We start from the raw sequence: 26944 nt of genomic DNA on the forward strand, positions 1-26944 counted from the left end.
CAGTGATGTTCTCGAAAGCGTGGAAACTGTTAACCTGGTGGATGGCAATACACGTACCATGACGAAGGCCGAATGTCAATTTGGTTATCGAGACAGCATTTTCAAGCGTCTGAAGGATTTATTCATTTCTACTGTAACAATAAAACTTGTATAAAACTTACCAATGCTCCTCACCATCGATTGAATACCACATACGGCTCGATTCAACAAGTTTTGAGTGAGCGAGGCATCCTCACACCTACCACACCGACTGTCAGTGAGGTAGTATATCTACTTCGCAGACGCAAACTGCCCGATCCAAGAGAATTGGGTAATGCGGGAAGCTTTTTCCAAAATCCTACCGTCGATGATTTTACTTGCGAGTATATCAAGAGCAAATATCCCGCACCTCCTATTTTCCCCAAGGAAAATGGGCCTAGCATCGTTCCAGCAGCGTGGTTCATCGAGAACTGTGGCTGGAAAGGCAGGCGGATAGGGCGGGTTAGAGTCTATCATAACCACGCTCTTATTATTGTCAACTTTGGAGAGGCGGATGGTGACGAAGTGAAGGCGCTATCAGATCACATTACCCGAGATGTCAGATGTCGGTTTGGAGTGTGTCTTGTGACTGAAGTAAACATAATTAGATAGAACAATCAAGAAAGCGCAAAGTTCCACGTAGGATTCTGAGCCATGTAGTCTGATGGTGGCATAGCAGGCAGCCAAGGTTATACATATAAATAGACAAAGAGACCGGTACAGACACTAATATACAAAATAAGAAACGTCTTTATTTGCCATAGACCTCACTAAGATCGGACATGCTCAGCATCATGCCGACTATTCTGCTCCCAAAGAGGTATGATACGAGCTTAATTCCGCTAGCCGCGTCAAAATAGCCACGAACTTCTTCGAAACACTCCACGCCGCCAGGCCCGAAAGAATCTCACATCCAACCCGCAGAACCCTTTCCGGACCCTCGGCCCCACAAATATCACCAACACCAGTAACATTCCCTATCATAGCATGACCCTCCCTCACAAAAAGCTGCACAAGCTCATCATCACACGGCCGGTCAAGATGAATGAAACTCAGTTCATGGAGCGGCTCTGCACGCGGACTGGGTTCATGGGACGTATGTGGATGACATGATCCGTACGCCCACAGCGTCAGCACAGCGATGAATGCCGCGACGGGTTCGTGGAAAGCATTCGTCGAGTAGCGACGGATATGCCAGAGAGTGACGCCGGCGTGGATGATTGAAAGTCGGGCTTTGTATTGGTCGTGTTTCATCCAGCGCCAGATGTACTGCCACTCGAGGGACTGATGTCGTTTGCTCCAGCGCTGCTCTTCTGTTGCTAGGGAGGTTGCGAGGGAGCGCATTTCGCGGAACGGAGCTAGGAGTAATATTCGTGCGGTGTGGAGGTGAAGGATGGTTGGGTGCTCAAGGCCGGCGGTTTTGGCTACGGTGCTGTTGGCGGTCCAGTGGAGGATGTCGAGGCAGTCGCATGCGCTGTTGCGCCATTTTGAGTATGAAGGAATTCCTGGGAGCCAGACTGAACCTGTGGGGATGGCGGTCTCGCATGATTGCTTCTTCGCTGTCGGGTTCCAGAAGGATAATGGGCGACGGAAGTAGTCTCCCACTTCCCACATTCGGTGGTAGAGAGCATGGATGAGTAAGATGTGACTGAATTCTCCTATCCCAGGTACTACCCTCTTCTCAATGTAGAGGATATGGACTGCGTCGTATAAGGATTCGTTGGCTGTAGATGTTAGAGATTGGTCTGTTTTTGGGTCTGAATATGAGTTACCAGATGATTTCGCCCACAGTGGCTTCCATGCCTCTGCGGATGTTGCTTGCCATAGCTTCTCGTGCGCGGGCAACGCAGCTTGACCGTCATCTAGGGAGAGCAGAGGTCTATCATCGAAGTAATATGCAAGAGTACAATCGACAAGCTATCATCGTCAGTAATGTAAAGGCTCCATTGTTCGACAAAGCTTACCCATATACAATAGCCGGTGCGTCTCCTGAGCTCATCTTGGATCCAGGATGCCCAAGCTGCATCTTGTGACGCCTCATCGAATTTTGTTCGCATCGGTGTCAATAACCGGGAGGTTTTCATGAGTGTCACCAAGTCACCAAAAGTGCTCAAGGCCGAGGCCTTTTCCCGCTCGCTCCTACCATGGAGAAGTCCAATGCAGTTGAACAGCATAGCTTGCAATATCTCGAGAGAAGCATGATTAGGGTGGCTCTTTTCCTTCTGGCAGTGCAAAACAGTTAGTTGGAAACGAATGCATGAGGTGGGAACGCCTTTCTCACCTCAAGATAGATACCCCGCCGAATCAGCTCGTGGAAAGCAATTGTACACTTCTCCATCTCGGAAATTTGGGACATATGGCAGCCAAGTGCTACTATTGACAAAGTCAAAAGCCAATGGCTTGTATTTGGATCAAATCTATGAAGATGTATTATCGGATAAACGGCCTGAAATGAATCGAAGAAGTAGACGATGAACTGATTGCATTCATCCACGGTGGGGAATCTCTCCGATTCGAACACCTCAAAAAATGGAGTTTCATTGCAGCATAGTTGAACAAAGTGCCGATAAATCTCATCGTAGGTGGAGGTTTCAATCCGTTGTGCGAACCGGGTTATATCTTCCGGTATCTGATCTGTTCGCAGTCCGGAAATGAGAGGGAAGTTGAACCGGTGCTCGCCATCTTCAATGAGCAGTTGAGTATCTACCGGCTCTATAGATTCGCTGGGCCAAGGAGTGTGTTTATTTCCGTACTTTGGGAGTCTGAATGGCGCGCCATCGACATAGCAGTCCGCCGATCCCTTAGCGGAACCCACTGACTCGGTATGAGGAGAGGGCTCGCTAATACCGTGGGAATATTGATTAGGGCTTCTCATATTGGTTCCTAGAGAAACTTGCACAGAGGGTGTCTGGGAGACGCGCCCTGGTTGCAAAGAACTGGTTTGCCCAGGGTCGATGACCGGTGGTTGCCATGTTGTCCGAGAGAAGTAGGCACTTGGGCTGAGAGATTGGCTGTACTGCGAGCTGACACCGGTGGACTGCGGGTGGCCATGAGGATCGCCAGAAAGTAACTCGCTAGGGAGCCAATTGATGGTGGAAAGCATAGATTGGCCAAAGAACGCGGGATCAAACTCTAGTGGTACCCCCGAATTACTTGCCATGGTCATCTCAATGTCACCTGCTGGGTTGGTCATTCCCGGCTGGATATCCCTTACTTCAGAGTCTAGGTTGTTGGATAAACCAACGGGGAATAATTTGGGGTTGTCGGAGCCCGAGTTATATGCCTGGTTGATGTCTCTAGGGTAAACCCCTGGTGGCATTGTTTTGGACGGCCCTTGTACCTCATTCGGGACATAGAAACGAGGATTGGAGGCATCTGCAATGGCGTGTGCATTTTGTGGTATTCGTTTTGTGATGTTACTGCCGGGCGTAGACGGCGCATTGAGCAAAGATTTGGATGATGCCGGCTCATTTTGTAGGTGTATAGAAAACTGGCTCTGACTAGAAGCTGAATTCAACCCTTGCTGCATGGGTTTGAGGTTGCCGCTCTGGACATAGGCTTCCTGCTCTGAATCTTTTATGTCTTTTGCTTTAGACCGCCTTTGTGTGGGGTATTGACATTCGAGCGAGCGAGTGTCGCACCGTCCACATGGCGTCCCACCGCTACATCTTACTCTTGCCGTTGCGCAACTAAAGCACGCCCGGAATGTTTTGACGGTAATCCGGTGCGTGCGATCTTTCCCTCCTGTACCTGGTGCATGGTGACTCAATTCATGTCGATGGAGGGTGTCACTGGGGGTTGATTAGCATATGACTCTGGACGCAAGGATAGCTATAACCCAAGCGCGCATACGTTCTTGAAAAATGCCGGCCGCACTGGGCACACTCAAACGGCTTCTCCTTGGTGTGACTCCGCAAATGTCGTTTCAGATGCTCTGGTCGTCGGAAGGTACTGCTACACACTGAGCATTGAATGTGACCAGCAACCAGTTCGTCTGGATTCTGATCTGTATCTCGAACTTCGGATCTCCGTTCTGTTCTAACATGAGAATCCTCGGGATCATCTTTACCCGACATGGCTCCGATTGTGCTTCAGAGAAGCAGATAACATTTTCCCAGGCCAAGCTGATATGTAAGTCACATTGCAAATGCAGATGAAGAGGGGGAAAAGGAAGCAAAGCGGAGAACGGATGAATAAATGACGGCTCGGTTAATTAAAGTCTGGGGTAAACAGTGCGGAGTTGACGAAGTACAATCGAATTATTAGAAAACTATAAAATAGAGTGAAATCATACAGATATAACATCTGGAAAAAAAAAAGATTTAATTGTGATATTTGATTTTATATGTGTGCTCCGTAAGATGTACACATATACTTGTGTAGAAGAAATGTGTACGGTCGCGTGCACGGCCATTTCCCGTCGATATTTCCCCCTAAACATCTCAGGAAAGAAAAAGAAAACAAATCATATAAAGGATCATCCTAGTCATCTTGATCTGATTATCTTTATATGATCCTTGTTTCAACTCGCATCACCCGCATACTTACCGAATTTTGCGGGGAATCGATTCCATGAATGGCGAGGCCGCTTCCGCGAACCAGCGGTTGGGTGTGGCCCGGAATGACGCTCTACAAGGCGCCACGCTTGCATTCCAGCACTCCAGGGACCCCTCACCCAATGTGAGGGCTACCAATGTGAGGGCTAGTACACCTTCTACTGCAATGGCAAGTGATCATCGTCCTCTAAGTCGTCAGAGGACTGGATCCGATGCCCCCGAAGTGGGATCCGTAAAGGATAAGATTGGGAGATTGGCCAGACCACTTTCGCCTCCAGCCAATACATCATTAAGTGTGAGAGGACGAACCTCAGCCGCCTCCCTCTCCTCAGCCTCCCAAATTGCGGCACGGCTCGCTGCGTCGAGATCCCCTGGGCGGGATACCAGTGTTCCGTCGACAACCGCCAGACTTGGCGCAGGTGCAGCACGAAGTGCGAGTCGAGTGCCACCCTCACCAGAAAAGCGACAGCTACCAGCACCAACCCCGCTTCGCTCGACCCAAGGGAGAGATATTCCCCCTGGATCGCATGTTGCACGAAAATGGCTTAAAATCCGACTCAGATCTGCCTATATACGGGCGCTCGCCATCCCAACAATCCAAATCAACTCTAAATTATCAGGATGGTCGAGAACCGAGCCCCCATCCCTCCTTTGAGTCTCAGAATTCTTCTGTACCGCCAGATGAGATGAGACCAAGGCTTCCACCACGTGTGCCTCCATCACGAGGGTCTATGAGAAACCATGGAGCCATCGCAATACCCAAGCTACCTTCAACACCGAGCGAGGTATCTCTATCAAGTCAGTCACATACGACAAGTACCTCCAGCATAATAGATGACTCGATTGGCATGAGCGAGGAATCCCTCTCCAATGCTATTATCGCCTCTTCCCTGGCATCAACACGAGCATCCCCATCTATCAAGGCTCCCCCACCGCTTCCTCCCCAGCGACGAGGGGCACGATCCATTCTACATTTGCCACACCAATCCAAGAGTGATCTATCAAGGACACCAAGTCCACCGAAGAGCATGCCGATGACACTCCGCGGCATGCCGAAACCCACCGATGCCGACCACCGAAAACACAGAAACCCCCTGCACAAACACCCCCACAAACACAACGAGGGCGACCGTAAGCGCTGGCGACGCGAGGTCACCGAGAAGGAACGCAAACGTTACGAAGGTGTGTGGGCTTCTAATAAAGGGCTTCTCATCCCTCCTGAACCCAATGGAACCGGGCCATGGCCACCTAATGCTTCGGATATGGTTCTCAATCTGGTGGTCCGGGAAATCTGGTCCCGCAGTCGCCTGCCCGAGGCGATTTTGGGGCAAGTGTGGGATTTAGTCGATCACCAACATATCGGACTTTTGGTGCGTGAGGAATTCGTGGTCGGAATGTGGTTGATCGACCAGTTTTTGAAGGGACACAAGCTCCCTGTGAAAGTTCGGGACAGTGTCTGGGAGAGTGTACGGCATATTGCGGGTATTAAGATCCCCCTTGGAAAAGGTAAGGCTCATGCTTAAGTCGATGTTGTAATGACGAATCGGATTGTGCACATCCCCTGTGGATAGTTTGACATCGATCGACAATGCCTCGCATGAAAATGTATTCCAAATCATATCTACTCCATCATTATTGTAGCCTACAACATATAACATGAGCTGCTTGGCGATTGGTTGAAGATCCACTCCGTAAAAGAATGAATCAATGATTTGATGACCTCTCCGAATTATTTCCGAATCTTGGTTGGAAGAGATCGCCGGGACCTTTTCGATCGACAGATCATGTTGAATCCCAGATCCTGTTCAGCCTTCACGATAAAGTACATAGACTAACTAAATCTTTAATATTAAATAGTTTTGATAGCGGTGGGTCCACGTGATCGACTATTTCAGCTGTGTAAAATTACATGTCTCTACCATGCCACAGTGAATTAATACGGGTATTTGTCGTATCGATACGTTCACATCCGAACCTTGAAATATCAGGGTTCCCTCTCTCTCTCTCTCTCTTTTCATTCCCGAGGTCTTATGTTGAAGAAAAAAAAGACCATAAAATGAGAAGCATCATTTTCGATTATCCTGCATATACACTGCATTCTGACCCCATCTCTCCAATTTAGGGTTGAACTTGGTCCCTTCTTTGCTTAGTTGCGAAAAGCAAATCCCGAACCTCCCCACGGCTCGGGATTTGCGAAGATCAAGCAATCACACGGAAGTCTCTATATCAGCGCCCTTTCGGACTTGTGATTCTTATTACGCCGCAGAATGCCCCATTTCAACTAGTACTTGGTTGCAAAGACACCCAGGAGGTGCAGTTTCAAATTAATGGTTTTGTAGTTTATTTGATCCCAGATTAAGTATCACCATGGTCGATACTTTTCACGACTATAACGGGATGGCCTCGGCAGCGCCTCGATCGATTCGCAAGAAGTTTGCTAAACCGCCAGTTAAGGTAGCCTGTCTGCCTTGGTGAGCAAACCCCGTGGAAGAAAAAAAAAAGGGAACTTCTCCACTAATATTATCCTAGTCGGGCTTCAAGAACACGGTGTGGCGGCCAGATGCCATGCGCCAACGTACGTTTGTTTGTTCTTTGAGTGCTTTTGGGAGCTTATTTATTGTGGCTGAGTTGATCAATGTTCATTGCATCGAACTGACATTTACTTTAGTGTGTTAGCAAAGATAGAGAATGCTCTTATCTACCCAGCAAACGAGGGGGACCACGCAAAAAGAAGGAGAAGTCCTCCCTGTCACCAGAACAAGAATCGAGGGAAGATGATGCTCTGTATAATGCTGTCCCTTCACCCCCGGAGTTTGAAGAGCGTACGTCAATTGTCCTCATGCCCGAAAAAAAAGAAAAAAAAAAAAAGAAACCGATATACTAATCAAATTTTAGCACCGGGGATGTTCAACCAAATCGATGAACTCTCTCTGCCTGGCGCAGGGTTGAGGCATCTAGATTTCCAATCTGAAATTCCCTCCATGTTTCAGAGCTTCTTCACTGGCGATGGCAGTCAGTCGCACATGCAAGTGCCCTTGGCATCACCACCCTTGAACAGCACTCAACCATTTGTAAGGACCTATGGAAGCGAGCCCGAAATGTAAGTATCCGTCTGCAGTAAGTTCCATATATGGTCTAATGTCTTCAGATTGAATGCCTATTATGACTTTATTCATAACTATTTCCCCATTCTTCCGGCACGGGCATCACCACCGTGCCGAGATCGACCATTGAACTGCTCTGTTCCATGTTCGAATACATCTGAGCCGACAATGATGTACCGGCCCCGTTCGCCTCTGAGTCTTGCCCTGTCTGCGGTCTTGGCTTTGATCCCGCACCCAAATGATCTTGAGCCGTCGTCCGCAGCGTCTGTGTTCCAGCGCAGGCAATATGCGCATACGTTTGCCCAACTCGCTCATTCAACAGTCGAAACAGAGTGTGATCTTGATCTATCAGCGACTGATCCCGGACAGGCTTTGTCTGCCGCACGACCTTTTGTTAGACGGGAAAGATTCCACTCGCATACTCCGGTGGACTATGAGAGCCTCCTGGCTCTCCTGGTGCTTTCAGTTTATGAATACTCTCAACGCGGTAACTTGCTCAAGATGCGATATCGTGCTAGTCAAGCTCTTGCCATTGCTTTAGACAAGTCACTTCATGCTCAAATGGGGAATGATGAATTTTCGGAAGCTCGACGAAGAGCCTGGTGGATGACGGTTTGTATCCCTCTTTGATTTCCTGGTTCTTAAACTGATTGTCGTTCAGTATTATTGTGTGATGCAAGGATCTATTGTTAGCACAACTGTGAGTAACATAGCTCTTCAAACATGATCTAAAGCTAATAAAGAACTAGGTGCCTGCTATTGTTATCAATGACCCGCAGTTCACGACTCCATATCCCTCGTTTTCGTCGGATACCGAGGTTTGAACTCCAAGACCCCTTGGGTTATCTTCCATCTGCTAATCCGTCTTCAGGGCTGGGGTATTTTTATACAAGCTCAACAAGTGCTTGTATCAGCAACCCAATTTATTGGTGATCTGAATAAGTGCATTGCATCACAATCGGGGATGTACTATATGTTCGAACGAATGCAGCAACTCGATGCCTGGACCCACTCTGTGATTGCACAGGCGGAGCTACTCCCTCTTCTACCCCAAACATCAGATTTCGGCGATCACAACGAATCCATTACAGCCCAGAGCATACGCGCAATATCCCGAATCAAACTATCCAGGTTCGAGCCATTCGCCCTCTCATACCTAGATTAAACTAACAAAAGACCCCAGTGCCCAAATCAAAACGCACCGCTTCCGAGCCTTCTCAGACATCCCCCTCTTCATCAAAAGACATTGCGACCTGACAGCAGCAAACCCAAACAACAACACCACAACCGTCAGCACGAAACCCGCCGGCCTCAACAACGTAACCTGCTCCTGCTCAAACCTAAACTCGTTCGAACGAGCAGCTTCAACAGAATACATGACCCCGTCCGATTCCTCCACCTCATCAGATATCCACTCCGAAATCAACTCATACGCACCCCAGTACTCGCAATATCCATTCGCAGCCGGATTCCCCTACAGCACGCAGCAGTCCGCGAAAATCTGTCTTCAAGCCTCACTCGTCATCTCCCGCATGTTCCACAGTCTTCCCGTCCCACAGCCTCTCTTGGATCCACAGCAGCAGCAGGGTCGTCCGTTGCCTAGGACCATGCCTTCCTTCGCATGCTGTCTGATGCAAAGTAGCTATGCTATGTTCATGATCTACTACAAGGCGCGCGTGGCGAAGCAACTTGCGCCTGGCAGTCCGCATAATGAGCATGGTGGGGATTCGACTGGCCAGCTCATTGAGGAAATACGGCAGGGTTTAGAGCGGATTATCGGGACTGTGTCGAATTATGCACTTGCTTTTGAAGCTTTAGATGGGATGAGAGGTTGGTTTTTCTACCTTCTGGTATGCGGTCCCCATGCTAACTTTGTTGTAGATGAAATCGAAGGTGCATATAAAACGGCGTTCACATTAGCATCTGTTTAATTGGGGGTTCTTTCTTTCTGGCGCCATTTGCAAGTTTTCTAATGATCCCCTCCTCTCTTTTTGCGATTGGGTTCTATTCTTATTCCGTGCTCAATCAACAGAATCGGGGCGTTTTTTTATATCTCAGGCATAATACAAATATCATTACCTTCGTTGGTAGGCAGGTTAATATGGTAGAAGTTACATTTCGTATACATATTAACCTGTCTACCATCACAGTTCGGCCAAGACCAAGAAGGGAATGTGTCCACTATGTATGAATGTTGTAATTGTACTTCTATACAAACTTGCAGCAAGTACTTCAAAAGAAAACGTGTAACTATTTCCATCTAATAAACCGCTAATATCGAATCTCCATCCAAGCAAGATACTTTCTAATTCTTCAATAACAAACCTAGCTAGAGCTTAGACCGGATACCTTCTAGTCTAAACTTCACATCTTTCAGAACCTTACTAGAAGGTTTCCAGTCATCAAATTGCTTGAGCAACTCCATAGTCTCGTCGTGCAGCTCTTGGCGCACATATTCCTCCTCCAGAAGACCGCGCATGGCGAAAGGGAGAATGTACGGGTTTGGCGTGACAGAGCTGCTGGCTCGCTTGACGCTGAGCGCAGAGTCTGGGACGGAAGACGTCTCGAGTGCGAATTCTATAGCCATGCTGGAAGATGATGTCAGTTTTGAATGTGGGTAAAAAGATCCATGACTGGTACATACAAGTACACGGCTTCGTCGTCGTACAGCCGAGAATGTCCCTCCCCTGAGTATAGACTTCCTGCTAATGGGGTGCTTAGTTCGCGTATTAGACCATGGTCTGGGATACCAAGGTTGCGAAGCTTGAGGGCGAAGCCAACTAGATGAGAGAGGCTGAGCTTTCATATTAGCATTGTTGCTTTGGGACGGGTGTGGGGGCCCTTACAAGCTTGGGGCATGGACTCGGCCATCCACGAAGACAGCGCGGTAGACGTAAGGGTGGGTTATGGGGGAGAAGAGGGAGGACTGGCAGGCTAGTTAGCGATTTTATGGATACTTGAATATCGAGGTATCTACTAACCTCCAGTGAAACGAGTTGGTCATCGATACTTCCAATGTAAGATATGCGAACACCAAAATTGAGAGCACATTTAAGAGCAGCTTCGTACTCTTTCGAGACTTTGCTGAAAGGCAGTGCAAACTCGAACAGTTCTCCAGCAGACCCGCTGATCCATCGAGAGCGATAATCCGGGAATGGGCCGAGGTTCACACCTGCCATAGCGCAGATGCCGACTCGTTTCGCGTCAAGACAGCCGAATTGTATCAACTTTGCAACTAGCATAATCGTTACTGGCACACCTTGACTGTGACATGCGAACATGACGAAATCAGCCTTGCGGATCTCCTCCATCCAATTCAGAAGCAGCTTCCACAGAAGATCCACTCGCTCCGTAATGCGGCCTTCTCCTTCCAATGCGATCTTTTCAACATCACACGAGTATCCATGACTCTGGGTGTACTTCCGGATAGCTTCTGCTGCCATATTGGAGAACCGGATGGATGTCCCTGTGGGCTGTCCAAGTAAATTCCGAATGAAAGGAGCGGGGAAATATCCATGGACACCAATAGCCAAAGCACGTCCCACGTGTAGCGGATCTCTGACCCTGCTGACATGCCTAGCGTCTGGTCCTTTCCCATAATGCAGGAGTCGACCGAGGCTTTGCAAGATGGAGGGCGATTGCTCAAAAGGATAGGTTTCTTCGAACTTTGGCAGTACTTGGTTGGGGAGAATTTGCTGTAATTGTTTTGAGGCGGCGGTGTCAGCTGGTCGAGGTTCAACAGGCGGCATAGACGTGGGAGTCCCTTCAATGGTGGACCCAGATACATCTTTGAGACGGTTGTCTTTTTGAGGTTTGATTTTAATACTGCCTTTCTGGGTTATCTTGGTATTTGAATCTGTATCTAGGCCAGGTACTGCATGCTTTGATGGCGAGTTTGGTCCCGTTGACGCCTCAATAGCTTCGCCTTCCTGTGGTTTGTCCGAGGGTCCATCTTTGTTTGGATCTTTGGACCAGAATGACCAGCCAGATGATCTCGTAGTCCCGACTGCGGGCTGTGATCCACCAGCTGGTTCCGTTCGCTCATCTGGGGGATCTTGTGGAGCCATGTTTGTGTCGACAGCCTGAGTGGAATTATGATTCGTGGAATGGGAGATCATGTATTTTGTAGATGGTGGATCTTCTTGCTTGCTCGGTAGGTTTGTACCATACCACATCTGAAGCCACGATCGCTTCTGAGATGCGGGGATAACTTCAGCAGTACCAATAGTATCTTTTGTCTGCTCTGGTTCGGGTTCAAGTTCTTCTTCCCGTGCCGTATAGTCTTTCATGGTTGATTGAGCACCACGCTCTGCCATTTGGTTTTCAGCTGACGGATGTTCCACAGCTTGTGTAGATTCTGGGACATTCGCAGCAACTTCAGACGTAGCCGATGGCCCATAGATCCATGAGAGCCAACCACTAGATTGTTCAGTGCCCTCTGCAGATCCCGCATGCAATGTGCTGGGGTCGGCGTTAGGGGTGGCCTTCTGTTCCTTGGCGGGTTCCTCTAGCGGCTTTATATTACTATCCTCGGGCGTTTCTTTATCGGACGCTGCCGGTTTTACAGCCCTGGATTCTTCGGTATCGTCGGCAGCCGTCGTGGAAGCCGACCCATCCGATGCAATGTTGACTCGAGTGGTGGTAGCGTCAGCGGGCAGAGACCTGGTTGAGGTACCCACTTTTCGCGTAAGTTGAATGGAAGGATGTCGATTCTTTGTTGGGGTATCAAGAAGAGTAGTCGATGAGCTTGTGACGTTCGATGCTATAGCTTTGGCCGCTGAAATGCTCTCACAGGCAACCTCGGTAACTGGGGCAGCTTTAGACACTCTCGCAATGGAAGACCAGGACCCGGGGTACCAGCTCTGAAGAAAGAATAGGTGATCAGTAAATATGACAAAAGGACTGGCTATTCTGGTCACAAAGAGCTTACGGCATTGTACCCCCGTGACGGGCGGTCTCGGCCATCACCGCTCAGTCCAGCGGGTGAGTCCACGCCGGAGGGGCTGGTCTTCACTCTCTTGCGAGATCCCTTGGGTGTCATGGAGGTAGGGTAAAAACATCAGGTCTATAGTTTAGACGGTCAAGCACAAGTGACCAAGCATCTACAAAGCGCCACAAGTGACTTGGGGGGGTGCCTGAGTGATATCACGTCACATGTCTGGCACTGACCTTTGGCCTCAGGCAACAAACCGGAGAACAAGTTCAAAGGCGGTGAGCAATAAGTATTGCAACTTTTTTTTTCTCGGATCCTCTTCCATAGAGAAAGTATACATTCGTTCTATTTCCCCGGTCATTTTAAAAGGATTTTCTGATCTATTGAGATCAGCTATCCTTCAAGATGGCGATCCAGAAAAAGGTGTGCTCAGTTTTATCTCAGCTTGCATCACTTCATGTACTGACTATTTGCAGCATGGAAAAGGTCGTTTGGATAAATGGTATCGACTTGCCAAAGAGAAGGGTTACAGAGCTCGTGCCGCGTTCAAGTTGATCCAACTGAACCAGAAGTATGGATTCTTGGAGAAAAGCAGAGTTTGTATCGATCTTTGCGCTGCGCCAGGTGTGAGTATCCGCAAATTCCACCTTCTATCCCAAAAGTCTTTTTCTAACGGCCCGAGTAGTCATGGTGTCAAGTCGCTGCAGAGTACATGCCTGCGCAGAGTCTTATCATTGGTGTCGATCTCTCCCCCATCAAACCAATTCCTCGAGCCATTACTTTCCAAAGCGATATCACAACGGACAAGTGTCGCGCAACGATCCGATCCCACATCAAGCACTGGAAAGCAGATGTCGTGCTTCACGACGGTGCCCCCAACGTTGGTGCCGCGTGGGTTCAGGATGCTTTCTCTCAGGCAGAACTGGTTTTGGAGTCCCTGCGGCTGGCTACTGATTTCTTGAGCGAGGGCGGAACCTTCGTTACCAAGGTCTTCCGGTCCAAGGATTACAACCCCCTCCTGTGGGTTTTCAAGCAGCTGTTCAATTCTGTTGAGGCAACCAAGCCTCCTTCGTCCCGAAATGTTTCCGCCGAAATTTTCGTCGTTTGCCGCGGCTTCAAGGCCCCCAAGCGCATTGACCCGAAGTTCCTCGACCCGAAGCACGTCTTTGCTGAACTTGCCGCTCCCACTCCCAACTACGAGGCGAAGGTTTTCAACCCGGAAAAGAAGAAGCGCAAGCGTGAAGGTTACGAAGAAGGAGACTACACCCAACACAAGGAGCTCCCAGTGATGGAATTCGTCAACACTACGGATCCTATCTCTATCCTGGGTGGCTACAACAAACTCAGCTTCCAACAACCACCAGGTGGAGATCTTGCGTTGTCCACACTAGACCGTCTGGAGGAAACAACAGATGAGATCCGAACTTGCTGTGAGGATTTGAAGATCTTAGGTAAAAAGGAGTTCCGCAACTTGCTCAGATGGCGCATCAAATGTCGCGAGAAGTTCGGACTTGTCATCAAAAAGAAGCCAACCCAAGAAGGCGAGGCAGAAGAAGTGGCCGAGGTGGCCCCTATGGACGAAGAACTGCAGATCCAGGAGGACTTGATCCGCATGCGAGAGGCGCAGACCACCAAGGGCAAGAAGGAAAGGCGCAAGGAGAATGAAAAGAAGCGCAAGGATATCATTCGAATGCAGATGAACATGACCACCCCCATGGAAATTGGTATGGAGCAGCTTGGTATGGGAGGCGACGACTCCACGTTCACTTTGAGACGCGTCGACCGGGAGAATGCCAGAGATGCTGTTGTCAATGCTCGTGATCTTCCCGCCGAGAGCGGAAGTGAAAACGAAGATGAGTCCGAAACTGAAGAGAGCGACGAGGAGGAGGACCGCCTGGAAAGGGAGCTCGACCAGATGTACGAACAGTACACCGGCCGCATGGAAGACAAAGATTCGAAGCTGCGTGCTAAAAAGACACGCAAGCAATACGAGGTTGACGAGTGGGAGGGCTTTTCCGACAGAGAGAAAGGCAGCGATGATGAAGAAGAAGAAGAGGAGGAGGATTCCGATGGAGAAACCACCACTACAGATCAAGCACTTGAGGCTAAGAAACTCTCAAACAACGCCTCCATGTTCTTCGATCAAGATATCTTCGAAGGGCTAGAACAGGGCGAGGAGGAGGAAGAAGAGGCCGAGGAAGACGTGGCCGAGGAGGAAGAGGAAGAAGGCGACAACATCTTTGAGATGGATGAAGATGAGGAGGAAGAGAAGACCCCTGCCCCCAAGAAAGAGAACAAGGACGCAAAGAAGAACGGAAAGAAGAACGGAAAGAAGACCTCTGAGTGGGTCGATGAGTCCGATGAGAGCGAGGCAGAAGAGGCCGAAGGAAAAGACCCACTAAAAGCGAATGGCCAGCTGGGTAAGTTGCAACGATGCCAAACATGAATAAAGTCCTGACTAACATTTGTTCCTCCCCTACAGACATCGACATCATTACCGCAGAAGCCATGGCCCTTGCGCAGTCAATGGCTACTGGAGAAAAGAGGTCCACAGACATTGTTGACGATGGCTTCAACCGATTTGCCTTCCGCGACATGGACGGCCTTCCCGAGTGGTTCCTCGATGATGAAGGCCAGCACAGCAAGCCAGTCCGGCCCGTTACCAAGGCTGCCGCAGCTGCTATCAGAGAAAAGATGCGTGCCATCAATGCACGCCCGATCAAGAAGGTAATGGAGGCCCAGGGTCGCAAGAAGTACAAGGCAGCTCAAAGACTGGAGAAACTGCGCAAGAAGTCAGCGATTCTGGCAGAGGATGATGCTCTCAGCGAGCGTGACAAGGCTGGTGCCATCGCAAGACTGATGAGCAGGGCAACCAAGAAGAAGCCCAAGCAAGAAGTCAAGCTCGTGGTTGCCACGGGTCCCAATCGTGGTATCTCTGGTCGTCCTAAGGGTGTCAAGGGCAAATACAAGATTGTCGATGCTCGTATGAAGAAGGATGTTCGTGCGGAGAAGAGACTGGCAAAGAAGAAGTCTAAGAAATAGAGAGTGTTCATAGTTGAAATGTTTGAATCAGACAATTTACATAGCAAAAATAATTATGATACCCCAGGGTTCATTCTTCCATAGGTACAATCTCAAAATACATGTCAAACTTTCAAAATTTCAAAATTCCATCATTTTATAGCGATATGAATATAACAATATGTAGAGCCATATAACTAACTTGTTAACTAACTAGACGCTTATAGAAGACATGGATGAGGCTGTATACAAAGCGCCAAGGAGTGCCAAGGGACGCGGGATCGCGTGGTTTCCCCCCGAGTGGCGCCTTAATCGATAAGCCCTTCTCTTTTCTTTTCGATTCTCCCACTTCCTTCATCTTACTCACATTCTACTTCTCGTATTCTTAGACTCGTTTTTCATTGCATAATTTGCATACATTATTTCATTTCTGCATCAGTTTGTGTATATCTATATCCCTATCCATATGGGCTTTTTCGACCACCTTCAGAAAGGAGGGGCCGGGGCCTTCTCTCTACAACCAAAGAAAGCGCAAATTCGCAAGGTCGTGCAGACTCGGCCTGCAGCACCTACGCGATCGGTTACACAACCCTCGGATACTCGATCACCTCGAGTCCAGCCCTCGACGGAGAGGAACCGGAAGGCGCAGGCGTTGAAATCTCGATCGGTCTCCAGTGATTTAGAAGCACGCCCGGCAAAACGACTCAGTGCTTCCTCGCGCATTCGAAAAAGGCCGACGCCCGAACAACGACTGTCGAGTGATGATGACGTGAGCGATAGCGAGGCCTCCTTTGAAGTGCACAAACGTGCGAGGACCAGCGCTAGCGCTGAGCCCGACCCGGAGCGGCGTCTCCGCTCGGTGAAAGCGTTTTCGGAAGAAGGATCTCGCCCGTTTAAAATGATACATGCCGCGGATATAACGTCGGGCCAGAAGGCCGGCAAGTTCAAGCCCGCCTTCGGCGCCGAGGGCAAGCCCAAACAGATTCTCCTGCAATACCCCAGTGCTTCACAGCAGGAGAGGTACGTTACTTAGTTTGACGGTTGATTTCTGGGTACCGATGTGCTAATTTATTGCTCGACCAGATATGACTCTGTGGTTCCCCGCGAAAATGACGAATTCCGACCCATCGACGACATTGTCCAGGTCATCGAGACGGTCTCCGATAATTATATCCCCAGCGAAGAGGCGGGTCAGTTCACCGATGAGACGACCGGGATCAAGCGTCGATTGCGCCGGGCTCTGGCTGTAAAATCCGAGACCCAATTTCGGGAAGCTGTCGATGATTACAATAAGGCTATCCAGCAGTTAAGGACCAACGGCAGTCTTGCAAAACATTTGGATGCAACACAAAGCCTTGGTTTACCGTGGGTGGAAAGAATTCTCACTCAAATTTATTCGCGCACGGTATCCCCACAAGTGGAGTCCCTCCGGCAATACGAGAATGGCACGGACAACGTCTACGGAGAGCTTCTCCCTCGCTTTATCAGCACAATTTTCAAAGAAACCAAGCTCAAATCGGGCCAGGTCTTTGTAGATCTTGGCTCAGGCGTAGGTAATGTCGTTCTTCAGGCGGCACTTGAGGTTGGCTGTGAGAGTTGGGGTTGCGAGATGATGTCAAACGCATGTGATTTGGCAGATTTGCAGCAATCCGAGTTCAAGGCCCGATGCCGGCTGTGGGGAATTGCGCCGGGCAAAACTCATCTTGTTCGAGGTGACTTCCTTGAGCAGGAGAGTATTACCAGCGTCTTAAAGCGGGCTGATGTGGTGCTCATCAACAACCAAGCTTTCACCCCACAATTGAACAATGAGCTGATCAACCACTTTTTGGATATGAAAGAAGGCTGCAAAATTGTCTCACTCAAGTCTTTTGTTCCCGCTGGGCACAAAATCCAGTCTCGCAACCTGAACTCTCCGATCAATCTCCTCAAGGTCCAGCAGAAGAATTACTGGTCCAACAACGTGAGCTGGACCGATGTTGGCGGTACATATTTCATTGCTACTAAAGACAGCTCTCGGCTGAAAGCTTTCATTGAGAACACGCCATAGTCTTCAATGGCTGCTTGGCTTGATATCTTGGCATCGCACATAGATCTTTCGTTTGTGGTACTTTTGTATATTACATTGTCCGTTCTTGGATATACTGTCCCTGTTGAGTTTTTGTATGATACCATTTTTCGACAATCTGACCTGTACAAACCGGATTGTCTCTTCAAGTTCAGGCTTAGTTATAGTGAGAAACATGTTCTGATCTTACCGTTCCTCGGTATTCCGAACTATCGAGTATAGGTAAACATTCAATGCGTCTCAGCAATTGACACACGACATACATAGGCAGGGTGGACCATACTAGGTTGTCACAGGGACTAAAGATCGATGCTGTCAATCGTTAGACCATCAAGAAATCAAAGCTGACTTTGCATAAATCCAATCTATGGATGAGGTACATGTCGATTTTGTTCTACGTGAACCGACAGCATTGCGCTCGTAATGAGGCTTACCGTACACAACTCAACGGGGGTATACAATTATCAGGACTTTTGAGGCACTCAAGAAGTTGCAGAGGGACTATGGTGGTTGGGATGGAGTAACCTTCCGATTATACCTAGGTAGGGAAGAAGGTCATGAACCGCGGGCTTGGTACAGACTAGTGGAAGGATCATTAAGCCGTGATGTAGGCCACATGGTCATATGACGCTTTCACATTCCATCTAAGTGGCTAACTATCACGATTCGATATCTAGATGTCACAGAAGCTGTGTTCCAATCTTTTCTAGAAACGTTGCCCTGCCAGCTGTGGGACTAATCAAGAATACCTCGATGCATCGTTCATGGCCTCAGCTTCTTGGCCCATTCTAGCCATCCAACGATCAACTAGGTCTTGGTTCTCATTTTTCAGTCGGGTTGATCGTTCTTCAGCCATATTAAGCTGAAGGTTTAGTGTCGCCAGTTCATCTTGGAAATCCTGCAGAAACGCACATAATCCATGTTAGCCACTTTCCGTCACTCACCCTTGCGTGATTGGAAAGCCTATATTGATATTAAGACAGCCTACCTCAAGCAGCTTGGCCTTGCCTTTCAGCTCCGCATCTCTGTCTTTCAATCGTAGCTTTAGTTGTGCCCTCTCACTTTCCAGGGCGTTGATTCGTCGACCCTCTTGCGAACTCTTCTTGCGAAGTGTTTCCACTTCTGTATTCACTCGATTCAAGCGATCTTGTAATTCTGAGCGGGATCGCTGTGCCTGGGACAGGTCTGCACGGGTGGTATTGAGAAGGTCTGTCGGGGTAGAATCTGGCCCAGTTGATCGTTGCTTTCTGGACGGTGGAACTATAGGAGATGGAACAGTGGGTTGAGCTTCACTTTGCGCTGTTGCGGGACTGGCACATTTTGTTGGTGCTGCGAGTTTGCTGGTACGATCTGCAAGCTGGGCATCTAGATTTGGTAAATGATGTCAGTCGCAATCGCTGAACAACGAACATGACAGAACTGACAAGCATCGTAAAGGGTAGCATTTGCTTTCTCTCGTTGATCTCGAACTGTCAGGGCAGCCAAGTACTCCTCCCTCCAGTGGGCCATAAGCCTTCCCAAGCAAGGGGATGTACGAATGTGATGAAGTGGAGTTGATTGCCGCCTCGGGCGCGAGATGCGGTGCTAATCGTTATCAATTGCCCACCGCCCGCTCCACCGCCCAGGTCTCATGCATCATCGAATCCAGCTGCAACCCGACCTCAACTCTCCTGACTTGTCCTTATCTGTTCTATAAAGACTTAGTAAAGTCTGACTAGAAGTCTTTACTTCATATTGAATTACGTGTTTATCCCTCGCACATTTACACTCGGTCACTTGGCCGGTTCCCAACCATGGCGTCAAGAAAGAAGGTCCTCCTCAAGGTACAACCTCCGTCCGCACCTGCTCCGTGTGACAGACACCGAATGCTTCAAAGAGGAGTTCTTATTGCTGACCGATACCTTTTTGGAAATCTAGGTTATCATCCTTGGTGACAGTGGTGTCGGAAAAACAAGTTTGATGAACCAATATGTCCGTTCAACCTCGCCCCCAACTAGCGCCGTACCGCGGTCACTCACGAAGACCTATAACCGCTAACATGCAATTTTCCGAGATGAATAGGTTAATAAGAAGTTTAGTGGAAGCTACAAAGCCACTATTGGAGCCGATTTCCTCACAAAGGAAGTTCTCGTTGACGACCGACTGGTGACAATGCAGGTAAGGCGTTGGAGACTAGCACAATCGTGATGAGGGGCAATAACTGACTCGGAGGTGTTAGATCTGGGATACTGCAGGCCAAGAACGGTTCCAGTCATTGGGAGTCGCCTTCTACCGTGGAGCCGATTGCTGTGTCCTGGTCTACGATGTGAACAACTCCAAGAGTTTCGAAGCTCTCGACAGCTGGCGCGATGAGTTCCTGATTCAGGCAAGCCCAAGAGATCCAGAGAGTTTCCCATTCGTAAGTGGTGTTCCCGCATTCCTTTTCCTTATCTCGTGCGCCGCAATAGCTGGCAGGAATGATATGTTGGTCCGTGCTGACGGTCATGTGCAGGTTGTCATCGGTAACAAGATCGATGTAGAGGAGAACAAGCGTATGATCTCCTCAAAACGGGCCATGACTTTCTGCCAGTCAAAGGGTAACATCCCCTACTTCGAGACCAGTGCCAAGGAAGCTGTCAACGTCGAGCAGGCGTTTGAAGGTGAGTTAAATCCAACCATTTAGCTGGTTTTCTCGAAAACTGTTCTCTTACAAGGTTGCTAATCAATATTTAGTTATCGCGCGGAGTGCGCTTGCCCAGGAAGAGGCTGAGGAATTCAGCGGTGAATTCAGCGACCCAATCAACATCCATCTAGACAATGACCGTGATGGATGTGCCTGTTGATATACCCTTGCAATTCCCATGTTCCAGCGACCTATTTCCTTTGTCTTTCCTTTTTCATAGTACTGTTTGGTTGATCTCGGGTCCTGGGTCTGTAGAGAAGACCACGGGGTTTTGATTTGGATAACCTTGCTCTTCCCCTGGTGTCTTGTAGATGTCTTATTTTCAATTATGGAATTCGCCTGAGAGAGAAACATCTCTCACTCAAATCTTTCTCACTTCAGTCTTATACAGATAATATCTTTGTTGGGCTTAACGCAATACCATCTTCATATTTCCGTAATAGGCAGTTGGTCGCGCATACCAAAGTAGGCAGTACCATCAGATGACCCGTCATCATCAGGGCAAATTCCTCCTAATGAAGCCATTGCACATGTGTACTTATCACATGTGGCTCATGGTAACTAGTTAACTAATTACTACAACAAGTTGTACGGAGTAAATGACAGCGTCAAATGACATCGGCCGCGACTACATTTTTCCCCACCCGGAACCCTTATCTCGCCAATGCTTGGCATCTAGCCCCGTGTTCTCTTCAACCTGCATATCTTTAGGCAGGAAGTCTCGTGACAATTATTTGTCTCTGTTGGACATCTATTGCTCGCTGCGCTTTAGATGACAGCTGTCCGACAGATACCCCGTCCAACTCGGCATCCTCGGCTGCAAACGTAGCGATTGCGACATCGGCGACACGAGGTTCCTGACCAGCACTACCGACGAGTCGCGCAGATCAACCTCCGCTCACAATTACCATGGCCTCAACCACACCTGAAGGGCCCGGCAAGATGCCACTGGGGATATCGCGACGGACATTAGGAATAATCCTGCTCCTGGTTGTGGTTGTGCTATGGACAACCTCGAATTTCCTTGGAAGTGTACGCGCTCTTTTTGAAAACATCGCCAACGCAAAGACATATAGATTGCAAGTATGTGGGCTAATTACATATGGAATGCCATACAGACCATCTTCGCCGACAAAACCTACCCGAAACCTTTCTTCGTAACTTATACGAATACCTCGATGTTTATGATGCCCCTCCTTTTAATCGTGGCTCGTCGAACATGGGGTCTTTGGCGTCTCGGGAAACTCTATCAGATCACTTCGGTAAAGAGCTTTTTGAATCATTTGGATTCGCATGACCCCAAGGGTGAGGAGGAGAGCATGCTGCCCAGCGGCCCCGATGAAGAAGACGGCGGACGATTCTCACGGGAGAGACAGGATGCTCCAAGTGGAAAGCTAGGGCTAAAAGCAACAGCTAAACTCAGTATTCAGTTCTGTCTTCTTTGGGTAAGCACATAATCTTGAGGTTTGGACATATAATCAGATGGCTAACCAACCTATTATAGTTTGCTGTATGTCGTATATCTCATGATGTGTAGCTTATGTGTTGGAAGTGAACTAACCGAAGCTTTCTTTTTGGACAGGCAAATTACTTCGCCATGGGGTGCCTTCAATTCACGACAGTTGGAAGCACAACCATTCTGACTTCCACCAGTGGTAAGGATTCCCCTGTTTAGATATGCTCAAATATGGTTCTCACCCTTGCTCTTGTAGGTGTATGGACCATGGTCTTCGGCGCCCTGCTCCGAGTTGAGAAATTCACTATGCGCAAATTCATGGGTGTGATGGCTTCTCTGATTGGCATTATCCTGATTTCGCGCGTCGATCTCTCCAAGCCAGACACAGGCGATGCTACAGATGGCAGTGAGGGTTCATTCCCACACAAATCATCAGGGGAGATTGCCCTTGGTGATGCCATGGCGGCGTTCAGCGCGATCCTGTACGGTCTTTACACCGTTGTGATGAAGAAACAGGTCGGCGACGAGTCCCGGGTCAACATGCCTCTGTTCTTCGGACTAGTTGGATTTTTCAACATTATCTTCCTGTGGCCTGGTTTCTTCATCATGCACTGGACTGGAATGGAGCCCTTCTCTTTGCCCGAAACGTCACGAGTGTGGTCAATTATTCTGGTACGACTCCAAGTCCTGCTGTTCACCTTTGTTTATTATTTAGCTAACCTCACGCTCATCAGACTAACGCGTTCGCATCATTTGTCTCTGACATTGCTTGGGCTTACGCTATGCTTCTTACCACACCGCTTATTGTGACGGTTGGACTCAGCATGACCATCCCACTCTCCCTGATTGGACAGATGGTCCTGCAGTCACAATACTCCAGCCCTATGTACTGGGTTGGAGCAGCTATCGTGTTCTTGTCATTCTTGGTTGTGCAGCACGAAAGCAAGCCCCAGGACGATCTCACCGCTACTGATGGAGCAGGCCGGTCCTTCTCGGGTGAGTATAACAGCATTCCTGTTGAAGAAGAGGAAATGCGTTAGTTTGAGTTTTGGACGGTTTTTGTAATTATCGCTACACATTGGTTGTAGCTTGTTCACATAACAATTCCGGGTACCCTCTCCAGCTACCCTTAGCTACCTAGCGGAAGGGCTGGTATTCCCAACATAGATTATAGAATTATTCAGCAGCATTCTCATTAACTCTACTTCTGCGCATGCATTTTGGCCGACCTCCCCGCAAATAGTGTCATCCAATTGTTGATGGGCGATTTGCCGATTCCTATTTCAACTCAAAAGAGTCACAAATGTGATCTCTCACATTTGAGAATGCAGGGTTTCAGCCAAGACTGGCCAAAAGCTTGGTTTGACCAAGACAAGCTTTGTGATATATAGTCACACCTTGAAGCTATATATGTGTAACATTCGAAGATATATCTAGAACAGTTACAAATCTAAACTGACAAAATTGAATAGTGGGGTTTTTTCATAACGAGTTTGGATATATATATATACCTACATATACCTACATATACACCGGAATTAGTGCGCCACGTTTGTTTACAGCATGAATGGCAAATCACCCATAACCAACATTGAATAGCTGAGGTTTGTCCATCGAACAGGAATCCTACGGCAGGAAAGCAGTCACACCACGAGGGTCGAATATCTTCCCATCGAGCCGTTTGGAATAGCCGAAAATGACTCTGAAGAGGTCCGGGCCCAGACCATACTCTAAATAAAAGAAAGAAACCCCAAAAGATTGTAGGTTTCCAATAGTCAGATACAAAAATCCTAGTGCAAAATTCATTACCGTAACATCGTGTGGCGCGTTGGAAATCCTCCCGATGCTTTTTATTGGGCCCTATTGGGGCACCCATAAAAGTTCTCACGAGAGCCTGCGCCACTGCGCCAGTCTTCATTCATTGGACTCCTTAATTGCATAGCCCCGAGGCATTAGATGGATCAAATGCACACGGTTAGTGTTTCGTCGAATGAGCTATATTATGTAAACAGGATGTACATCTGGGAGCATTGAATATAATTCTCTTGCTGAAAAGGGATGTTGGACGTAATGTTTCTCATCTGTATTATGCATTATGCACTAAAGTACTACGGCCCGAAGCGATATGATACATAATAGGATAGGTGCTCAATATAGACGCTGGAATGGAAGAAGACAGACAACGCATAAGAAGAGAATGTCAGACTCGACAGTGAAAAACATGAATGGCAAGGAGAATGTATCGCCTCGATGAAAGAAATCAATAGAGAAGGGTATTGGAGAAATGGAAAGTAGGAAAAAAGCTGGGTAGCTTCGTGATGAAAAAAGAAAAATCCCTTTGCCCACTGAATGTGTACGAAGGTACTAACGCCAATCGTTCTTGAAGACCCAAAGCTCGCCATGAGACGAGTAGTCAAAATGAAATCATCAACCTGGGTATATTGAAAGAAAAAAAAGGTAAAGGTAAGAAATGAAGAAAGGGGATCGCTGAGATGTAGGGCATATGGAGGGGCATGTGGGATGAAGAGAATAAGTAGAGTAATGAAACAGGCTCTACTCCGTAGCGCGAGAGGCGTTACACAGAAGTGCCCAGGCCCGGATCTAATCTCCTGCGGGCAGCGAGAATGCTTTTCAAAGAGCCCAGCCAGCGCGCGAGGGACTCCTCCTCTGGAGCGCAAAGTCGATAGGTCTTTTCCTCGGCGATGATCTGCATGCAGAACGTCTTTGATCTCGACAAAGGGTCCACTTCTGCGGCATCAAATACTTGTGACATGGGGATGATCTTGATAGCAGCGTACTCCGATTCATCCTTGTAGAAGGCCAGACTCTTGGGTCGAAGCACAACCCAGAGTCGTTTCCACTGGCGCACGGTCCCTTGGATGCGCAGCCCCTGCAGGTACCCCTGACAGATGACCCGCTCTGGGTCACGCAGGATGCCCAGATCTGTTTGTTTGTTGGTGTCTCGTGGTAGAGATGCTGACGGCCGGGGTCCTGTTTTATCCTCTGGTGCTGAAACAGACAATGAATGGATGGAGGGCATAGATCGTAGGTGACTGTTGCGTGTTGGTGCAGGTCCATCGGAGAACTCGGAAAATGAAGTCATTTCGTTGCCGGAGTAATCCTGGATGTAAGGGAGTCTCTGGGCATTTTTGCTGCGTGGGGATAATGCATGGCGTGGCTCGGGAGAGCTGGCACGGCCAGTGTGATCGAAATCGGAGTGATCGGTTGTCTCGTCAACGAGCTGTTTGTGGATGGTGGGGGCATCGCGCATTTTGCTCAAAGCCAGGAAAGCTTGCTCGTCCTCGTCGCCCGGGGTCTCGGCGCGAATGCGATCGATCCAGTCTTCAGCGTCGCGTGCATTCAGGGCTTCGAAGCGGTAATTCGTAGATGGAGTAAAGACACCGAAAACATGTCGCCGGGTCGATCGCGGAGACTTGACAGGTGCGACGGCGGTCACTTCAGATAGGGAAATGGAGACTCGAAGGCGGGTGGTTTCCTCGTCTTTGTATACAGAAAGGAGGTTCGGTCGGAGGACGAGGTAGGCTGCTTTCCATGAGGCGCGAAAGACATGTTTGTGCTTGACTCGGCGACAGACTCTTCCCGTCTTCAAGACTCGATCGAATTCGAAGCTTCCATTTTCGTTGACTGGCGAAAAGGGATCTAAATTTCCACTGTTGTGAGGGCCTCGGAAATGAGAGGAGGGGCCAGATTCTGGAACTTTAATCGCGGGTCTGCCCTCGGAGAATGAGGGCCTTGTCAGCACTGTATTCATTTTGCTTAGGAGAGGTTCAGTAGAAGGGAAGAAATAAAAAAATAGGGGGGAACCCCACGGTGGTGACTCCATATAGTTTATTGTCATGCGGAGTTGTGATGATGGGGGGGGATGACGGGGGATGATCTTGGCCGGAACCAAGCCTTTTGACCCTTCCAGATGTCGGCTTTTGGACAGGCAAGTTAGGATCTACAATGTGCATGGGAAATTATATGACTTTGATATGCAAGTAGTGATTATATTGTAACTAGAATATATTTTTGCTCTTGGAAGTCTGTTTTTCCTAGGAGTAACCACACATACAAGCAAAGTAAGCTTTGTATAGTCACATACCTAGGTAGTCCTAACTATAACTGTCCTATGTACTATGTACACGAGGACATATGTATGTACTGTAGGAGTGGTAGGCGAAATATAGGAGAAGTATCCCGTGAAGTGAGATAGGAGGCGATATAACAACGGCAATGTGTTCAATATGAAGACTTGAGCCGTGCCAGGGTCCAGACCCTTAGTTGAGACCCATCGATGATAATTAAATTTGCAAGTTGAAATTAAATTTGCAATTCAATTGAAAAGTGAATTACATAAATTACAATACCGTATTACGTCACGTGTATGTAGATCTTATGTATGAGATTGGCAGGACCCTGAATGGGGAATGACACGTAGTATGTACCCAATACCTGTTTGAACGCTCCAACTAATATGAAATATCATGTATCAGATACTTCAGCAACTCAATAATAGGCACATACTACAACAGTTATAAGAGGCTGAATGCGAACAGATGATAGGGTCAGACGTCCCTAAGAATCATTAGACACTATTTTCGGATTTTAACGGCCAGAGAAAGTTTGGGCCCTCGATCGACATGCGCTAATTCTACAGATTGTATTGGTTACGGAGTACGGAGTACATAGAGACAAGTGAGACATCCTAGGACGGCTCTGACTGAAGTTATCTGGATAAACTTTGGAATAAGGACCATTTGAACCAACTGATACATTCTAGAAAAACCAAGCATCCATGCCCGCAGTCATCGCCTATAGTATAGTATAATATATTATATGTATCATTGCCCCGTAGGGCCGAACTAGTAGATCAAGTGGACTAGGTACAATCAGCTGTACCATCAGATATTCTTTTGGGATCCAGGTACAAGTTTGTACAAAGTACAAAGTACACAAGCACAAGCATAGTCCCAGCAGATGGGATCAAAATGATCGTACAGAAGCTTTTTTTGATTAGCTTGAGGGGGCTATGGTTTAAAATCACCTGGCCCCCTAGACCACGCCATGAGAAGCCAATCACGGTTCCGGTAAAAGGACAAAGGGGATAAGAGTATCAAAACCACGTA

General features: G+C 48.3%; 11 protein-coding genes across 11 annotated transcripts; 7 read left to right on the forward strand and 4 right to left on the reverse strand.

Moving 5' to 3' along the window:
* Positions 1-819: 819 nt before the first annotated feature.
* N7516_006828 (uncharacterized protein) lies at positions 820-4094 on the reverse strand (the record flags this gene model as incomplete). The annotated part of the gene is made up of 4 exons (XM_057219548.1): positions 820-1935; positions 1983-2240; positions 2300-3809; positions 3871-4094. 4 exons carry the CDS (start codon positions 4092-4094, stop codon positions 820-822), a joined length of 3108 nt encoding a protein of 1035 aa, XP_057073639.1.
* A 496-nt stretch (positions 4095-4590) lies between these two features.
* N7516_006829 (uncharacterized protein) lies at positions 4591-5229 on the forward strand (the record flags this gene model as incomplete). Its single annotated transcript, XM_057219549.1, has 1 exon — positions 4591-5229. One exon carries the CDS (start codon positions 4591-4593, stop codon positions 5227-5229), a length of 639 nt encoding a protein of 212 aa, XP_057073640.1.
* A 193-nt stretch (positions 5230-5422) lies between these two features.
* On the forward strand, positions 5423-6097 carry irs4 (the record flags this gene model as incomplete). The annotated part of the gene is made up of 1 exon (XM_057219550.1): positions 5423-6097. One exon carries the CDS (start codon positions 5423-5425, stop codon positions 6095-6097), a length of 675 nt encoding a protein of 224 aa, XP_057073641.1.
* Positions 6098-6941: 844 nt separating this feature from the next.
* Positions 6942-9609, forward strand: N7516_006831 (uncharacterized protein; the record flags this gene model as incomplete). Its single annotated transcript, XM_057219551.1, has 10 exons — positions 6942-7045; positions 7104-7149; positions 7243-7396; positions 7470-7674; positions 7723-8290; positions 8340-8378; positions 8428-8496; positions 8550-8809; positions 8862-9508; positions 9560-9609. 10 exons carry the CDS (start codon positions 6942-6944, stop codon positions 9607-9609), a joined length of 2142 nt encoding a protein of 713 aa, XP_057073642.1.
* A 398-nt stretch (positions 9610-10007) lies between these two features.
* On the reverse strand, positions 10008-12719 carry N7516_006832 (uncharacterized protein; the record flags this gene model as incomplete). The annotated part of the gene is made up of 5 exons (XM_057219552.1): positions 10008-10266; positions 10323-10472; positions 10525-10604; positions 10660-12540; positions 12609-12719. 5 exons carry the CDS (start codon positions 12717-12719, stop codon positions 10008-10010), a joined length of 2481 nt encoding a protein of 826 aa, XP_057073643.1.
* A 297-nt stretch (positions 12720-13016) lies between these two features.
* spb1 (rRNA methyltransferase spb1) lies at positions 13017-15653 on the forward strand (the record flags this gene model as incomplete). Its single annotated transcript, XM_057219553.1, has 4 exons — positions 13017-13034; positions 13088-13237; positions 13297-15031; positions 15094-15653. The coding sequence occupies 4 exons, from the start codon at positions 13017-13019 to the stop codon at positions 15651-15653; spliced, it is 2463 nt and encodes an 820-aa protein (XP_057073644.1).
* A 445-nt stretch (positions 15654-16098) lies between these two features.
* dot1 (histone methyltransferase DOT1) lies at positions 16099-17679 on the forward strand (the record flags this gene model as incomplete). The annotated part of the gene is made up of 2 exons (XM_057219554.1): positions 16099-16652; positions 16716-17679. The coding sequence occupies 2 exons, from the start codon at positions 16099-16101 to the stop codon at positions 17677-17679; spliced, it is 1518 nt and encodes a 505-aa protein (XP_057073645.1).
* A 757-nt stretch (positions 17680-18436) lies between these two features.
* N7516_006835 (ATG16 family protein) lies at positions 18437-19206 on the reverse strand (the record flags this gene model as incomplete). The annotated part of the gene is made up of 3 exons (XM_057219555.1): positions 18437-18595; positions 18686-19062; positions 19122-19206. The coding sequence occupies 3 exons, from the start codon at positions 19204-19206 to the stop codon at positions 18437-18439; spliced, it is 621 nt and encodes a 206-aa protein (XP_057073646.1).
* Positions 19207-19490: 284 nt separating this feature from the next.
* Positions 19491-20519, forward strand: rab7 (Rab family GTPase YPT7; the record flags this gene model as incomplete). The annotated part of the gene is made up of 6 exons (XM_057219556.1): positions 19491-19520; positions 19615-19668; positions 19759-19854; positions 19916-20095; positions 20189-20336; positions 20410-20519. The coding sequence occupies 6 exons, from the start codon at positions 19491-19493 to the stop codon at positions 20517-20519; spliced, it is 618 nt and encodes a 205-aa protein (XP_057073647.1).
* A 749-nt stretch (positions 20520-21268) lies between these two features.
* Positions 21269-22855, forward strand: N7516_006837 (DMT family transporter; the record flags this gene model as incomplete). Its single annotated transcript, XM_057219557.1, has 6 exons — positions 21269-21391; positions 21478-21804; positions 21864-21869; positions 21942-22014; positions 22072-22487; positions 22550-22855. 6 exons carry the CDS (start codon positions 21269-21271, stop codon positions 22853-22855), a joined length of 1251 nt encoding a protein of 416 aa, XP_057073648.1.
* A 1535-nt stretch (positions 22856-24390) lies between these two features.
* On the reverse strand, positions 24391-25587 carry N7516_006838 (PH domain-containing protein; the record flags this gene model as incomplete). Its single annotated transcript, XM_057219558.1, has 1 exon — positions 24391-25587. The coding sequence occupies one exon, from the start codon at positions 25585-25587 to the stop codon at positions 24391-24393; it is 1197 nt and encodes a 398-aa protein (XP_057073649.1).
* Positions 25588-26944: the final 1357 nt, after the last annotated feature.

Source organism: Penicillium verrucosum (assembly GCF_028828655.1).
Source record: "Penicillium verrucosum strain IBT 35672 chromosome Unknown utg000002l_segment0_segment0, whole genome shotgun sequence".
In the NCBI taxonomy this organism is placed as follows: Eukaryota; Fungi; Ascomycota; class Eurotiomycetes; order Eurotiales; family Aspergillaceae; genus Penicillium; species Penicillium verrucosum.